At 37.8% G+C, this 16,869-nt stretch overlaps 1 protein-coding gene across 2 annotated transcripts in view; it reads right to left on the bottom strand.

The window, feature by feature from the left end:
• The window catches only part of TRPM6 (transient receptor potential cation channel subfamily M member 6), a 62,126-nt gene that overhangs the window by 28,461 nt on the left and 16,796 nt on the right, over window positions 1–16,869 (bottom strand). Inside the window, exons 12-22 of one of the 2 annotated variants that reach the window (XM_027708419.1) lie at window positions 16,463–16,549; window positions 15,849–16,129; window positions 14,576–14,804; window positions 13,817–13,972; window positions 12,318–12,452; window positions 11,112–11,240; window positions 8,797–9,048; window positions 7,695–7,869; window positions 5,990–6,104; window positions 4,067–4,266; window positions 1,561–1,693 (exon numbers count right to left, since the gene is read on the bottom strand). In XM_027708419.1, the coding sequence (XP_027564220.1) occupies window positions 1,561–1,693; window positions 4,067–4,266; window positions 5,990–6,104; window positions 7,695–7,869; window positions 8,797–9,048; window positions 11,112–11,240; window positions 12,318–12,452; window positions 13,817–13,972; window positions 14,576–14,804; window positions 15,849–16,129; window positions 16,463–16,549 (1,892 nt within the window). Of the gene's footprint in view, window positions 1–1,560; window positions 1,694–4,066; window positions 4,267–5,989; window positions 6,105–7,694; window positions 7,870–8,796; window positions 9,049–11,111; window positions 11,241–12,317; window positions 12,453–13,816; window positions 13,973–14,575; window positions 14,805–15,848; window positions 16,130–16,462; window positions 16,598–16,869 lie in introns of both variants that reach the window. The other variant, XM_027708420.1, reaches the window with a different exon arrangement.

Below are 16,869 nucleotides of genomic sequence, written 5' to 3'. Positions count from 1 at the left end.
AATGGCAGTGAGGTCCTCAGGACGTAGGTTTGTTTAGAGTGTTCTTCTCATAGATGGATGGCCACACAGGGCTAACGACCTCCATCAGGCCAGGAGACCGGGGACTCGAACCCGTGGTCGCAGCAGTGAAAGTCCTGCATGCTAACCACTAGGCCACCAGGAGCCCTGGTGGCCTAGTGGTTAGCATGTGGGACTCTCACTGCTGCGACCCAGGTTCGATTCCCAGTCCCTCCCGGGCAGATGGAGCCCATTAGCCCTGTGAGGCCATCCATCTATGAGAAGGACACTCTAAACAAACCTACGTCCTGAGGACCTCACTGCCATTGTCCAAGCTTGCTTGGCCCCGGCAGATGAACCTTAGGATTAAAGGGTGGGCTCAGTTCAGCGCAGGCTGTGTCTCACCTAAAAAATCCATTGAGCAGGCTGGAAAGGTAAAAGACCTTTCCCCAAATCTTCGTTCGCGAAGATGGGCCATTATATTATATATATACTTCTTGGCCTGGAATTATATCATTTTAACCAAATAATTATTCTCACATTTCCTGAAGATACTTTCTGGCGCTTTATCACTAAGACAATGATAAACTACCTGCAGGCAATATGCAGTAGTCATTTCTTCCACTTGTCACAGAGTAACTAAAAGATATAGTATTAACTAATTGCTGAATAAAATCAAAGATCAGTATTCCAGAACATTTTTTTCATCTAAATTAATTTCTTGCATGAATGTTATGTAATCCTGTGGAGCGCATTTCACTTTTGCACTCAGAAAAAAATTCCTTTCCAATTCTATATTTATCCAGTAAATGAAATCTTCTTGATTTAATCAATTCTGTAGCTTTTGAACAAAGCTGTTAATTTAATTTCTTTTACGAGCGATGCTTATACTGCTGCTGTTTTGTTTTAAGCTGGAGAAAGTAAGATTATAAACAGGCAAAGATTAAAAGCCTATCTTTCTCTAGGCAAAACGAATTTCTTAGGTGAGATCAGTGTTGGCATTCACTAAGACTTTTTTTAACTCTTCCCCTTAAATTTAATGGCAGATTTGCCATTGATTTCAATAGAATGCTAAATTAGGCCAATACTGAGAGTTTTGAAGCCCTATTGACAGTTGTGTATTAGCATTTTGCAAACCAAGACACTATATTGAAAATAATGTTAAAATGGTTTTATGGTTATTTCAGCATGGTAAACAGCAATTATACTCAATCACAAGCAATATTCTCACAGCATTCCTACACTGCTAGGCTTTTAAACAAACACATATATTATATGATGTTTTCTGGCATGTTTTTGTAGTGCTAACTGGTCTGCAAAAGTGAAACTTAGCAACACCTAACTGTACCCCTTTAACCACCTACACACATCTGGGGATGCAGTTCTGCCAGCAAGGCTTCCCAGACAGACCTGACATGCATCTCAAACAGATATATTTCCATCAAATTAGCAAGGTCTATGCATGTTCACAGTGACCATAATCTGTTTCAAAAGCATTAGTTTACCAAAGTCTTTTTATATGACAAATTTATACAAAGAACACAAATCTTCAGCAAAACACACCTTTCTGTGGTCAGATGGATCCTTTCACTGTCACTGGAATTCAGGCTTTCCTTCTTTTCATGAAAATATTTTTCCACACACTGTTCCTCAAAGTCATGAAGTTTCTTTAACTCCTCATCACTCAGGTAGAGCTCTGAACAAAGGAGGTAGGAATCAGTATGAAGCATGCTGATAATTACAATTGTTTATGAACACCCATGGGGAAAAAATAAAAAACCTGTCAGAACTTGTTTACACTCCCTTCCTTGAAAAGAAAGAATCAGGCCTAACTCTGTGAATTTGGGCTTATGCATAAAGACCCTACGTGCCAAATAGAGGAAATTATGTTTTTTATCTTTCTTTAGACAGGGAACATAATCATACTGACAAAAATTCCAGTGCACTCCCCTTTAAAGCACACACCCAAATGGCTGCACACAAAGATGTATCTTCTCACAAACTTTTTCCTTTATTTTGTCATGCATGTGTCACTTACAAGATGTAGATATACATATAAAGGCTTACAAAAATGTCACTTCAATGTGGTTCAGGCATTCACTTCGGGCTAATCACCTACAGTTGCAGTCCTTTCAGGCATTCAAAGCTGCAAAGCTTTCTTTCCCAACTAAATGATTGACATGTGCATATGTATAAAACATGAAGAAGTTCTTAATCAACATTCATATGTATAAAACATTAAGATCTTCTCCCCACCCCCTTCCTCCCCAAGATTCCTAGAGGGGGAAGAAAACACTCAGAAGTTTACAACTCCACAATTTGGGCTGTTCATGATGCTATTCTTCTAGCACACCAAGATTTCTGAGAGAACAGATTGATTAAAAAACAGTACAAAGAAATGCATGTGGTGGAAAGCTGTTTCTTGATTCAAACTCCACATTTTCCAAGCTCCTCTTTTCTTTCTTTATTTTAGGTACCAGAGTCCTCACTGTACTTGATAAGGGAATATCTCTATCAGGTAACAAGGCAGTGTTTGTCACAAGCATGTAAAAAAAAGCTGCAACACATAGCTCAGCAGCCAAAACCCCAGCAGTGTTCTGGGGTTATCCCTTTCACTCCCAATGGGACTTGATCACCTTTGAGGATCTTTTCCCCCATAACCTATCTGTGTTCTTTCCTCCAATATTTTACTCTGTACATTGGTATTTTCACTGATTTTCCACAGGGTGGCACTGGATCCTCATTGCGAAAACCAGTTAATTATAACCACACCAAAATTAAAGTAGAAGAAACTTACCAAGAAATGCACAGGTATATAGAAAAGGGGCACAGAGGTATACAAATGGGAAAAATTCTCCTTCTGAGAGAAGTGTAAGCAAGTCATGAGCCCTCTTCTATCCAAGGACTTTTAGATGTGCTAAGCAGGGTTTTAGTTCTCCTTTAGCCTGATGCACCTTACAAGACACTCTCTATGCTACATCAGTTATTTATGCTATTCATGTTTATAATCAGTGGCACTTCAAAGTGCCTACTTTGTATCTAGTGTATCCAGTCATGATGGAGCAGGTGAGCCTGGGAGCAGCACTAAAACAGCTCAGCGTTGATTATTTAAGCCTGGTTTTGAACCCTGTAACTACCTGCGAGCATGCCAGATCTCTTCAGGGATTCATTGTTCAGCAGAGCAAATCCTAAGTAAAGCATAACTCAGGCAGGATCCTCCCCACATCTCTTATTAGGTTCCAAGGGTGTATGTTGCATCAAAAAGGATGAGGCTGTATAATATTATACACCATGTTCCCCAATGTTTTTGTAGAAAAGGTTATAGCCACCAGCCTCTCCTCCTCCCCATTCCTCTGCCTCACCTCAACCACCAAGCCCCATTACTGAGTATTCATTCCCATCCCAACATCTTGTGGTCCCGTCCCCTCAACAGCTAGAGCTACTCCTGGCAGAGCTGGCAACAGTGAGACAGGGAACTGACATCACCTTGCAGAGGCATTAGGAAGGACCCTGGGATGAAGACATCCAGGCTGAGAATGTGCAGTGACAAGCCAGTGCACAAAGGAAAAGGAAACAGTGAGAAGGTGGGAATCCCCTATGCTCTCTCTCTGCATCTGCCATCACTTGATCTCCTTTGTCCTTGCATTCTGCACCTTCTTTCTCTAGGTAATGAAAAAGGAATTGTTGGTCTTTTCATGACAAACATACAGAAATTTATACTCTCACTACTGTTTAATTTCTTTAAAAATAAGGCTATTAATTCCTACAGAATAAATTGCTGTCACTTTATTTCAGCTGTGTGTCACTTTATTTCAGAGCTGTGAGGTATCTTGACTGATGCACAGTATGTAGCACAGCAAAGCATTCCCCTAGTCACCTAGTCATTTTTTCCTTCAAGAATTCTCAAAGAGTCAAGTTAAATTCAGTTTTTCAAATTAAAACAGTCCCCTACCCAGAGAATATTTTTTCTTTTTTTTTTCTTTTTTGTTTTTTTTAGGAACTCAACTTCAAGGTGATGGGAGGCTGACAAACAATTGTCACCAGTTATTTCTTTTGATCCCCAGCTTACTTAGTCCAACATCGCCTTCCTCTTGATCCAGCTCATTTGGGGGCTGATGGTGGAAGATGCGATTTATAAGAAGTCCGATGTGGCTCAGCAGGATGAATGGTGGAGGCAGCCATGGCTTCTCATGGTAGGTCATAATGTAGCGGTACCGGTTATACTTCCAGAGCTTGTTCGATATGGATTTCAAATCAAAATAAACATTACTGAGAAGAGAGTGACAGAGGGAGGGAGAAGAAGGGTAAAACATTGTGAGGAGTACTGCCAATATAGCGCAAGACGCTTGTGTACGGATCTAATCCGACACTGAAGAACAGTGCCATTCCTCCAGTGAAGTAAATCTGTTTAGCAATTTTCATTTAACAAAACAGCAGCATGTGTCAGCAGCTAGTGCACTGAGAATGAGACCTGCAAAGCTGCCTAATAGATTTGGAGATTCAATTCCCATTCACATTAATGGAACTTGGGCAGAAGATGTCACTGAAGCGGCTTTGAAATCTCAGCCATATTATTTAAACTTTAATGCATAGCCTAATTGAAAATTCAACATTGTCTGCCTCTTCGGACTGGACTAAAAGTAGGTACCAGGCTAAGGGAAGACTGTTAACGAAACGGTTCTGTGCACTCCCTCTAAACAAAATACTGCAGCTACATGAGCCATTCTTCTGCAGGATACTCACTGGAGCTCTGGCATTATTAAACACAACTGCTGTCGCACAGAATAATTTTCCATATCTACTATCATAGACCCAAGCACAGGAAAGCAACGTTGTGGTTTCTGGCATTGTAATTTCATTTGAACTATCATACTACACACACAGCATACAGTCACAAATACATCAGCTTTGCTTCTGAGAGCATAATTAAATACATTGCTCATAGCCATTTTTTTTCCCATTTCTGGAACAATCAAATCACTAGGTAGAAGATTTATCATATCATCATTGCTGAAGGTTTAATTCCAGAAATAATTCAAATTGCAGTTTCACAGCTGTGTAATATAAAATAATAGACTAATTCCATGCCAAAATTTCAGGAAAGGGATTTTTAATTGGAAGTGGGAATAGAATGACTTTTGACAGTTCATTTTTCTTGAATATTAATCACTACATTTATTCATTTAAATTTTGTTTTAACCTACAGCTGACGTTTTCTTCCTCAGATATGTTAGAACGCTAGGAAAAAATAATTAACTACTTGGGTTAGGCTGTCTTTTCTTATATTTTACAGAACTTGATCCACTACTAGGAGCTCCCTGTTAAAACTTGAAAGGTTAAAATGACTATAAAGACAGTGATTAATTACCATAGAATTACTATGAATTACTATAGAATTAGTATAAAGACCCTTCCTACTCAGGGATTAGTAATGACAGCAGACATTAAAAGGCAGATTGTTAAAAAAACTACAGTTAGATTTCTCATAAGAGAATTTCTCATAAGAGATTGCATCAAACAACAGGAATTTTCAAATTATTTGCTAAAGGAAGAGCATACTCCTACAGTCATTATTCTCTTCCCTTGAACACCTCCGCTGATCTGTCAACTTAAAATTTGGGCTACCCTATGATGAATGTTATATAGGTTCTCAGCACAACACATACAACTTTTAGGAACAAAGAAAAATTACTTCAGAGCTGAATTAATGTTACCTTTTTTGCCAGCTGGAGTTGTCTGCTTTCACAGAGTCAGACGTTTGCTAAATGGCAAAACAATTTAGGATGTCTTCTCACTATCCCTTTCCTTGCACTGTCTTGTTACCATTACTCTTATTCACCTTACCTCCATGGAAGACATGGTGGTACAACACCCATTTATGGTAACAACCACCATTAACATGGCCTTGCCAGAGGCATTTTTGGTGAAAGGCTTTTGAGAAGCGTTGGCAGAAGCGTTAGTTGCTTTTGCAGCAATATATCAAGGTACCTACTTAAAGAAAGCAATAAGCAAGTTGACCATGATGATATACTGCACAAAGAGGTAGACAGCTTGGAGGAACGGTGTGAGGAAGGAGCCAGGAGGACAGTCTTCATTGTTTTCACAAACTGGAAATTAAGAGCATAGTTAGCATGGAAATCAGAGCAGAGCACAGCAATGGCCTGTGCTTCTCATTTGTCCCAGCAAGAAACAGAATAGTCCTCATTAATTTCACAGATATAGATCACTAAACTTCCAACTAAAAGGTCAACCTTCACCTAAAGGAAAACTGCAACCTCTTCATGCTACTACAATCCCATAGTTACCCTTGCAGTTCAGAAGCTGCAGACACCACTTCATACATATCAGTTCTTATTCCAGTAACTCAAACTTTTTGTTAAGGGGAAAAACAATGCAGCTGAAATGCATTAGAGATGGCACACACTCAAGCAAACCGAAATCCAAATCTTTGATCCTTAAAGCAAGCGGCAAAGCTTTCACAGACTCCACTGTGGAAAAGATAGAGCTCAAAGCTGCTTTATCAGTACTGAGTGATATTCATTTAGAGCTTCACACACAAGTTAAAATCACATTGACTCATATGCAAAAAGATACATAAGGCTATGCATATTTGTGGGATGAAGCAACAAATCATAGAAATTAAGGGATCTCTTTTAATGTTTTTAAAATATCAAAATAAATATTTTTCAGTCCTTTTAATGCCTAATCAAATTTTAGACCTTTGATGAAATTTTAACACATATTTATAAAGCAGCAGCTCTAAATTCAGGACATATTCTGAGCATAAAAAGTCACTAAAGAAATCATAGTTTTATTTGGGAAGTGTCAAATTTCTAAGGGTTTAGCATTACTAAGTGATTAAGTGGATTAAACTGTGAAACTTAACAGTGTGCTTTCACTAAAAGAATTTTGACCTATATAACCAAAATACATAGTCATCATGTGACTGTTCAAGCAGTAATAATGTATGCAATATTCTAAATTATTTTAATGAATTGGGTCTATGCTGAACTATGTAACTTAAATATATGTATCTATTTCCATACCTACTTGTCCATTCTAGGGACTGCTTTACTTGTACCCATCACACAGTAGCATGAGAGTGCCTTCCTTCAGTAATGCTGACACACCTCCTGGAGTGTCTGGTTCTTCTGTCTTGCTGAGACAAGTTCAGAGCCATAACCAAGATACATTGTTTTTCCTATTTACATTGATTGGTTCTATTTTTCCTATGTTCACATGGTTTATCTACTTAAGAATGATGCCAGGTAACTTATTTCTCCCTTTTTTTCCCCCACCTAATTTTTTCTTTTTTAAGGCAATTTTGTAGTCTTTTCTTCAAGAGACCAGCAGTTTTGTATTCACCTGATTAGAAATTCATTTCAATGCCAGATCCCCCAACCATGAAGTAGCTAAATATTACTTCCTATGTGCTTTGCTCTGAGATTTGCAATATACTTAATTTTAAACACTAAATTTGAAGGGTTTAGAGCTTAATCTTTATTTTTAACAAAGAAACTAATATTCTCAACATTATTCATGCAGTATTACTCATTAAGGACATACATATGCTGGAATCAGAATTGTTTGAGAAAGAACAGACTCAATAGGTAGTCAAAACTCTAGTAGCCCAAAATGGGTGTGTTTCTGCAGGTATTACATTTAAGCTGTTGAACTGTATTATGAAAATTACCTACCATCTATTTCTCCAGCATAGACCTCACCAAACATCATCCAGTAGGGCTGAAATACAATATCTCGTGCCAGAGTCCACGAAGGAGGCTCCTCTGGTGAAAGAATTGCCTTTCGTGACACCCCAAAACTCAACAGAACTATGGCCATCATAATCACAATATAGAACATGTTTGCTGTCTGGAAGACATGTTTGTGTGAAAGAATTAGTTGTGTTAATTATATGTGAAAGAGACACACATTATAGGGAAATCTGCTTTTACAAATCAGAGTATAAAACAGCGGTATCTAATATGCTGGAGAAAATAAAATATTTTATTTCCATGACCTGGACTACATGAACATTTTGTAGAGGTTAAAATCCTCCTGGACCAAAAAAGCCACAAGTCCTACTTGCTTCTTATGTCCCTCTTAGATCTTAAGCAAGATTTGAAAATGCAGAGATCTTACGAAGATGATTTTCTTCAGTGGTGTTTCTTTCAAACTGAGAGGAAAGAACACCAGTGAAAATTATTTTGCCTTCTAACATGGAATTGGAATTACCATGCAAGAAAAAATGTAAAAGTATTAAGAAGGTAGACCCCAATAACGAAGTGAAATTACAGTGGGAATTTGCACAAGTCTCTCAAGACTTCGCAGCAGTTCAGCAGCAGTTCTTATACTAAAAGAGAAAAAAAAATTAACTTTGATCTCTGATAAAATGGGATACAATTATTTTAATCAAGAAGTAAAATAATAATGAAACAGTTCCCAAGAACTAGGGGAACAATCTATACTAGTGAGCCCATCTGCAAGAGGCAGTGGCTTTTCTTCCGTAATCAAGCTGGATCAGAAAATTAATTCAAATGCAACCCTTCTCTAAGGAATGAAGTAAAAATGGCTTTTTTGAATAAATTCACATAATTAATAAATTAAAGAAAAATTAAATCTGATTATGGTCAACCCACAAACAGAAGAAGTCACTGTATTTTCAGGTAACACATTCACTATGAATTATTAGGTGACCTCTCCTTTGACCATCACTCTTTTCTGTCACTTCTCAGCTTTACATATTACTGAATAGATGCCTTTAACTACAAAAATATTGCTCCCAAGCACAATACTTACCATTTTCCCAATCATTGTCAGGTATGGGCCAGCATGCTGGTTCACAGCAAAAAGATCAAGGAGCCGAGTATACCAAAATATAATATCCAAGCAGTAAAGTAGCCTCCCTGCAGTTTGAACAGGTGGGTTGGACCAGCGCAAACCAAAACCAATCATGAACAGGATGATAGCTATAGAATCAGTAAAATTCCAGTATTCATAAATCCACACCTTCACTTTTTGGCAGAATTTTCCAGGTTCTGAGATAAATACCTGAGTAGAATGTGGAAAAAGTCCACAATAAAATGCCATTAAAATCACAGATATATTATTTAACCTTTTCTGTCTGAACTATTTTACAATATTTGGGAATGTATCATTTCCTCCCCTGCCCCTAGCCCTTTTCTTTATTTCTGCTTTAGACCCATTAACTGCATACTGCCATTCGCCATCAACTGAGGTTTGTACTTAATCTATAGTGTCATATTGCTCAAGTATGCCAAATAACTCTTCTTAAGGAAAAATGGATTCCAAACCTGAATCCATTCACTAAAGGGCACATACCTCAGCAGAAGAGAACAGCCAGTATAGAATTGTTACGCATAGGTATCATTACAAATTAACAGACATTTTCTAAAGGGATGGTCATGACCTGCAGTGGCCTTTTCATAAACCCCTAAGTAATGGAAACTACCAGCCTAACCTTGCTGATGGGAAAATAACTAATGCCTTTTACTTCAGACCAAAAATATAAAGAAAGATCCTTGTATTCCACCAAGGACACATTAAAAAAAAGGAGTGCTGGCAACTAGCAAGGTAAAGAGTGAAATGTTCACTCCTTGAACTGTGAGATGCCCCAAAGGGATTTTAAGCTTCACTGAGCAAATGTGTGAAGTGGAATCTCTGGGAGGCTGTAAATAAAACCTTTGCACATTGCCGCAAGTGAGGCCAATTATGCAGTGTGTAAGGTCACACTGATAAGTACCAAGTAAAGGAGAGATTTTGAAATGTTATGCCCCAATCTTGCAAGAATTTATGTATACAAACACATTAATGTAAACAAGTGATCTGGACTAACTCACATGACTAAGTAGTTGCAGGATCAGGGCCTAAGGCTTTAACAATTAGTTGATACAATCTAGAGAAATAGAGGTTTGCAGTTATACATAACAAGGCCCTCAGGAGTTAAAAGCTGCATGTGTAAGACGAAGTGTCCTACAAAGTCTTTGCCAACAGAACAGAATTAGAACATGGATAAAGAAAATCAAGTAGAAGACATCAATTTCAAACTGTGCAGTGAATGATAAAGCTAGAAAGAAGAGCTGATGTTTCCACTGTCCCACCATCAAGATGATAAAAGAGTCCAACAGAGATTTCCAAATTTCAGCATTTTTCTCATTTAGGGAATCCTGGTGATTTTTTCAATCTTATCTCATGCAGACACAGAACTTGCAAGTTTATCCAAGCTTCTATATATTTCCAGAATTTGTGCCACCCCTCGAAATCTTTCACCTCTCTCAATAGTGCTCTCACAGTCTTCTGAGTGATCTGCATTAACATTAACTTCACTCAGAACTGTGGCTGATTTTTTGCTATTTATTCCTCTGGAAGTACAGCATTTCAAATGTCATACAAAAGATAATTCACATTACTATTGTTTATTATGTGCTAATTTTACAGTGAAAGTAAGTTGGCTCAGATACAGTAAATTGGGAAATACATAGCTCCATTTGTACCCACACTCAGGTTTGGAGAGCAAGTTGTGTCCAGAAGCTTATGTCTAATCAACAGCAAATAATTGCAATCAATTTTGATTGGAATATCATTTTTCTGTGCTCAATGTATCCAGCATTAAAAGTGGATGGTGGGTTTTTTCCAAGTTCATTTATAGAAGGTCAGTTAGTCTCGAGGGAGAGCCCTAGATTTTGCTATGAATAATACTTACTAGTTCATAACAATGTCCACATAGGTTTAATATCTAATATAAATATCTAAATATCTTCATTATTAGAAATCTGGTGGTCCACTCAAAAAAATTAAGAAACATGTGACTACATCAAGGCTCCAAATCTCAATTCAGCACAGTCACTCTCAAGTGACCTGCACATTACCACCAGCTCTACACAGAAAAGAAGGACAAAATTTAAGGTGCATTTTCAAGGCCAAAGCACTGGTCTTCAAATAAAAGTCTTCTAATAAATTAATTCCCTGTATAATTATTTCCTCTGCTAAATTCCATACAAAAATAATGCAGGATTTGGCATTCTTCAGATTATGGTATTCTCTGGGTTATAATATATCCTCTACAGATGAGAAGAGTGAATGGAAAAGCTTACCTCCCTGACTTTTTCAATAGCAGTGGTGAAAATATAAATGATAACAAGCCATTCTTGCACACTTGGTCTTGGTCCCATCTTCACCAACACAGTATAAGTAAAGAGCATGAGGAATGCCATGTATGACATCTACAGAAAACAAGGTATATAATCCATATGCACAAAAATCTCCAACAAATTTCTGCAAACGTAGTAATAGGTGATTAACCTGAATATATGTATTCAAACTACTGGCGCACTGTCAAATGTTTGAACGCAAAATCTTTATTCTAGTTCTCCAAAGTTTTGTTTTATTTTGTTTTGGTTTTATGGGAATGTCCTTAAACACCATTTGGAAATTGCTACTATAGTGCTGAAAAAATAGGTAGGAGCAGGAAATAAACTATTGCAGCACATGTTCACCCCACATATGAGACAGACTATTTCATCTTGGATGTTGGACAAAATGGTCTCCAGAGGTCCCTTCCAACCCTAACTATTCTGTGATTCTGTTCTGTGGTCTGCACACTATTTCTTGAACATAAAGGCAGTCCTATGCTTTTATCCCAACCTTCTATAGGAGGCAACAATTCTCAAAGTTATATAAATCACTGCTGGTTAATCAGTGCCTTCCAAAACCCAGGAAGAACAATATATGGTGGAAAACATGCTATAAATGTATCTGACATAATGGATTAACAATCTATAAAGCATTTAAGCACAGCCCGTTAAAGGAGTAAACATTTATGTACATGGTGGTCTGACCCAATGGGCAGCCTGATCTTAAACATCCTGAGCTCTACTGACACAGGGTTACTTAAACTGATTTATCAAATGCATATTTTTCTGTAGCAAATTATCTCCTATAGATTAATATTCACTCTTTCAGAAACAGTTCCCAAAGAAAGGGACATAAATATCTGTGAGATAATAAAGGTATTTAAGGCCAGCTTCAAATCTGTCTCTACATGTGCAATTGACCACTGTAAAAACCTATGCTTGAGTTTTTCTTTAGTTCCTTATCATTGTTTTTCTGTTCTTTCTTTTTTTTGTTTTGATGCAGTTAGATGACTTTAGTAGAAAATCTTTCCACTTAATTGTCAGAGAAATATTCAAATATCATCCCGTCTACACCTACCAGTGACTGCAAAGTAAAAGCAGAATTAAGTGGCATTTGAAGGATCAAAGGGAGGATTTATCAATCCAAGTTCTATCACGATCACTAACCGTGTGAAACCAGAACTTGACAATTGGTGCATTGTAGAACTCATAGATTTTTCTAGTGCCAGGTAGGTCTCCTTGTCCACCATCTACTTGGCTTTCACCAGACTTCTGAGCAAGCTTTTCCACATCATAATCCTTCTTTAAAAGAAAACAGCATTTTAAAAGTAAGAAACAACAGTCTATGATTGCAAATATAGTGTCGTTTCAGAGGGAAAACAGACACAGATGTCTAAACTTTGCTCTGGTCTAAACCATTACTGTAGCTTGCTTTATTCTGGTTACAACCATCTCATTTTCAATAATTACCATGCACACTTTCCCACTAGATATACTAATTTAGAATTTGCTCTTATGACTACAGACAGTGGACCAGGTGTCAGCAGACCTGAGTCCACTCCTATTTCTGCCACACATTTCTTTAAGTCTCTAAGCATCACGTAATCACTCTTCGTCTCACTTTCCCCATCTACATGTATATAAATAACAACTTCCATTCAACATAACTGTGTTAGCTAGAACTCCACTAACAATTGTGATCACATTCTGAAAAAAGAGGATCACATTTCTGCTCATATATACAGTTGCACAGAAAATGTCAAGACAGTGAAATTCTAAATACAGAATCTAATTGTTATTTTTGCTGTATTTTATGTCTGATTAGAAGATAAGGTTGAAATAAGTACTTTCTAACTAAGATGTGCCTACAAAATATACAGATAATTCCTTTATTTTTTTCAGTAAAATAAAAACAAAGTGAAACCCAAGAAAGCAAACATACTTCATTTTGTATCCACACAAAACAAATTTGTTTGAGTACACCTCCGAAAGTTCAAATATCTGATTGCTGCTGAAGCCCTAAAACAAGCTGCAGACATAGCAGGGGGCTAGACCTCTGGAAGGGCTACGACGTAATTCAGGAAACAAAACTACAAGGAGAGAGTAAGAGGGAAGGATGGTCATGGAGGAGGGGAGAGGCTGAGGCTGAGATGCAGAGCGTTGGCCACTGATCAGGCAGAATGGGAAGGAGGAGTGAGTTGGAAAGGATGGGGCCTGGACTGTCACAGTTCTGCTGTTTCCCTGCCCACCTGGGCAACCTGAATTGAGTTTTATAGTTGTGATTTTGCGTATGACATGAAATCTTTCTTAGACTATTTGGTATACAAGATCACATTGGTACCCAAGATTACATAGGTATTTATCTGCAGCTCGAATAGTTTGTGCCCTAAAAGACCTGCAACTGACAGATAAGTATAATCTCAATATACTTGTGTGAGGTTGGGAAGGATTTTCTCATTATGACCAGTATAGAAGTGTCATCCAGGACAGATGAAGCAACTTGCCCAAGTTCACATCAGTCCACATCCAAATCAGGGATCTAATGCCTACATCATGAGAATTGGGTTCCAGCACTTCCAGCTGATGACCATCTTTTCCCTCCTTAGAATTATACTGTGGTAAACAAACAAACTCTGACACTCAAATTATGATCATCACAGACTAACCAGAGACAAAGTATCTTTAGAGCTGATTGGGCTCTGATCCCCATGATACCACGTGAACTGGTGGAAGTCTTGAGATTGAGGAACATGAGACATTTCTGCCTTGCTTTTAAACTCTAGCATCAAGATGGCAGGAGGCAGGAGAATACTCATAATGACCTAAAAGGGAAACACAAGATTTAGGAAATTATTTCAGCAGAAATTAATTGCTCTATAGACGTGAAGCCACAGTCAGCCATGTATAGTGTCAGCACGAACCCAGCGCAATTCCAGTGGTCTGGGAGGAAGCCACTGGTGCTGGGAATCTCTGTATCGCACTCTGACAGCCTCTGAAGGAGTGTATTGTTCTTGTCTGTTTTGTGGCTTTCAAGAGTGCCATGGTATCTGGGGATGCTTACAATACTGCTTCCTATGTTCAGAGAGCATTACTCCCATCAGCAGCTCTGCCAGGGAACAAGCAATGTGCAGAAGCAAGAGCAGGTGAGGGGGGACTGAAGGGTGCTGAGAGAATGGGAACATAATAGGAATAGGAAAATACATCCTCCCTCCTAATGTCATCCCACAGGTGCTTTTGCAAAGAAATAAACAAGAAGCAAGTAGTTTCCCCTCCCTGCCTTTCTTTTGTTTCCCATATGTGCACATTCCAATACGTGCTTAAGCACAACTCTCCGAAGCTGCATTAGCCATGTTCATAATCACCAAAACAAGCATAAAGCATCTAAAGAGCTTCTAAATACTCAGAAAAAGCTAGAGTTGCGTTACCTTAAACCAGGAGTTCTTCCGCATCTTCAAGCGTCCCATCCACATATCAGTCAGCAGCATCTGTGTGCATGTATGGGATACAAAAGGCCGCAGGCCTACAGAAACCGCTAGTTTTAAACAAGTTGAGTTGCTCCAGTTTTTCAGTTCATAGGTCAGCAATTTCATGGCCATCTGCTCATTTTGTTTGAATGCTTTGTCCAGTACATCTAAGGCAAGCTGCCCAAATTCCCTAAAGCAGAAAAGAATTAACAGTCAGTATAACAGGGATCTATCCAAACTCAGAATCATTGCTGCAAAGAGGTTGTTGTGAATACTCTCATAACTAAAGTTCAGCTAGAAATCTGAGTAAGCATGCCTTCTCCCATTTTTCTCATTGCTTTAACAATATAACTAGTGAAAAGCATTTTAGGGAGTAAACTTAACTATTTATTCCTGATCACAATGTTTAGAGTCATCCTGTTTTCTATTTTTTTATTTGTTTTGTTCTTAAGCTCTCTCAGTGATCAAAATGGACCCTACGAAGTTCTGTGTATATCCTTCAACAGACTCATCACCACTGTGGGCAAGCATTGCAGGCAGTTGCAAAAGTCTCTTCTATTACACAGGTTTTAAAACATGGAGGCAACACTCTCCAAGGAAATTACAATTCCTTCAAATTAAGCTTTGGAGCTGCATACAAAAGACAGCAGTACATTTTTATTGTACCTGAATCTTAGGCATGAAGTCGACAAAGCACAAAATATATTACTAACAAGAAAAACTATCAGAAAACACTAACTGAAAATTGCAAACCTGAAGAAAATTCTTTGCCTACTTTCCTTTTATTCACTCAATTACTTCAGGACACATTTTTCATTTAGTCTTACACAGAGCAGGATTTTAGCACTGATTTTAGTTCGTTCATTACTACTTGTTACAGATTTGAAAAGTCCAACACCTGTGTGCCATATGGCTTCTTAACAAATTGAACTGTAAGGGAAGCTGTAAGGGAAATTTCAAACTTTCACTTGATCATTTAGCAGACAGAGACCCATGCATTACTCACCTATATTTTAATTTTCAAATAAGCATCTAGGGAATATACAAATAGCTTTTCTTTAACTCTCAACCAGATTGCACACCAATACATAGATCCATTATATAATACCGATAAATTTGTTTTATACTCCATAGTCCATGGCATCACTAACCCTATAAACTCTTAGTGGATTAGGAAAATATCTAACCATTCCAACCACTGCAGAACTTTATTAACTGAAGGGAGAACTCGTACTTTGAATACTTCTTGAGTTCTTCTGAAGTATCATCCACCATGTTGCTCTGTTTAGCTTCATGTGCCATTGCCCTGTAGAGTTTACAAGCTACAACAGCTTTGACCATGGCTTCTTCTCCATGCTGCCAGAAGAACATTGCCATCTTCTGTCTTTTCATTAATACTGCCCAAACCAGGAGGTCATTATAGGGGTAGATAAAGCCAGTTGACTCACAATTCTCTGCATAGTTTATATCCTCTTTTAATTTCTTCTTACACTTATGGAAAGCACTGGATCTTTCCTGTAAATTTGTTAAAAAAAAAAAAAAAAGGAAAATCCCAACAAATGATTGAGGTTCAGATTCATAAGAATAAACTGCACACAAATCTGAATTGCAAGTATTTGATATTGCAAACAATTGCAATTGTTTGAGAGCTATACATATTTAAGTTATAAACCACAAGCTGCGATCATGTTCAGATTACCAATGCTAAGAAGCTGGTAATACTAGTGAAGGAAAAATACTCCTTGCTCTGTATCCATGCCTTTTATAGCTTCCTTTTCCAGAGTGTTGGGCATTCTCTAAACCCTGTGACTCCAAGATCCCCAAGTCTAAAGTAAGCAATTACATTACCTTGTATTTGTAAGGCTGTGCTGTTCTGAAGAACTGAGAATGCAAAGTACTTTCAGTAGATCCCATTCCACTATTCATCTGATTACTCTGATGAAAGGAATGGGACAGGCTCTGAGAAAAGCTGGAGAGCACTCTCTAGATCCGAAGGCATACCACAAAACACAAGGAAAGAAATGCAAATTAGATATGATTTTGTGCCTGTAGATATTTGCTTGTACTTTCTGACTGCAATCCTGCATGTAGAAAACTGATGTCATTCAAAAACTAGTGAGTCAATAATCACCATAACTACCATTGGAGCTTATACTATAAAGGAAAAAATAGCCTGTTTCACATCTTAGTTAAAAAAATATATTTTTTTCTGAAACTCTGAATTCAAAATATTGATTTTCCAAATAGCATCCATC

Source organism: Neopelma chrysocephalum, unplaced genomic scaffold (assembly GCF_003984885.1).
Source record: "Neopelma chrysocephalum unplaced genomic scaffold, ASM398488v2 Primary Assembly neopelma1_96234, whole genome shotgun sequence".
Classification (NCBI taxonomy): Eukaryota; Metazoa; Chordata; class Aves; order Passeriformes; family Pipridae; genus Neopelma; species Neopelma chrysocephalum.
This window is presented reverse-complemented; position numbering and strand designations above follow the sequence as displayed.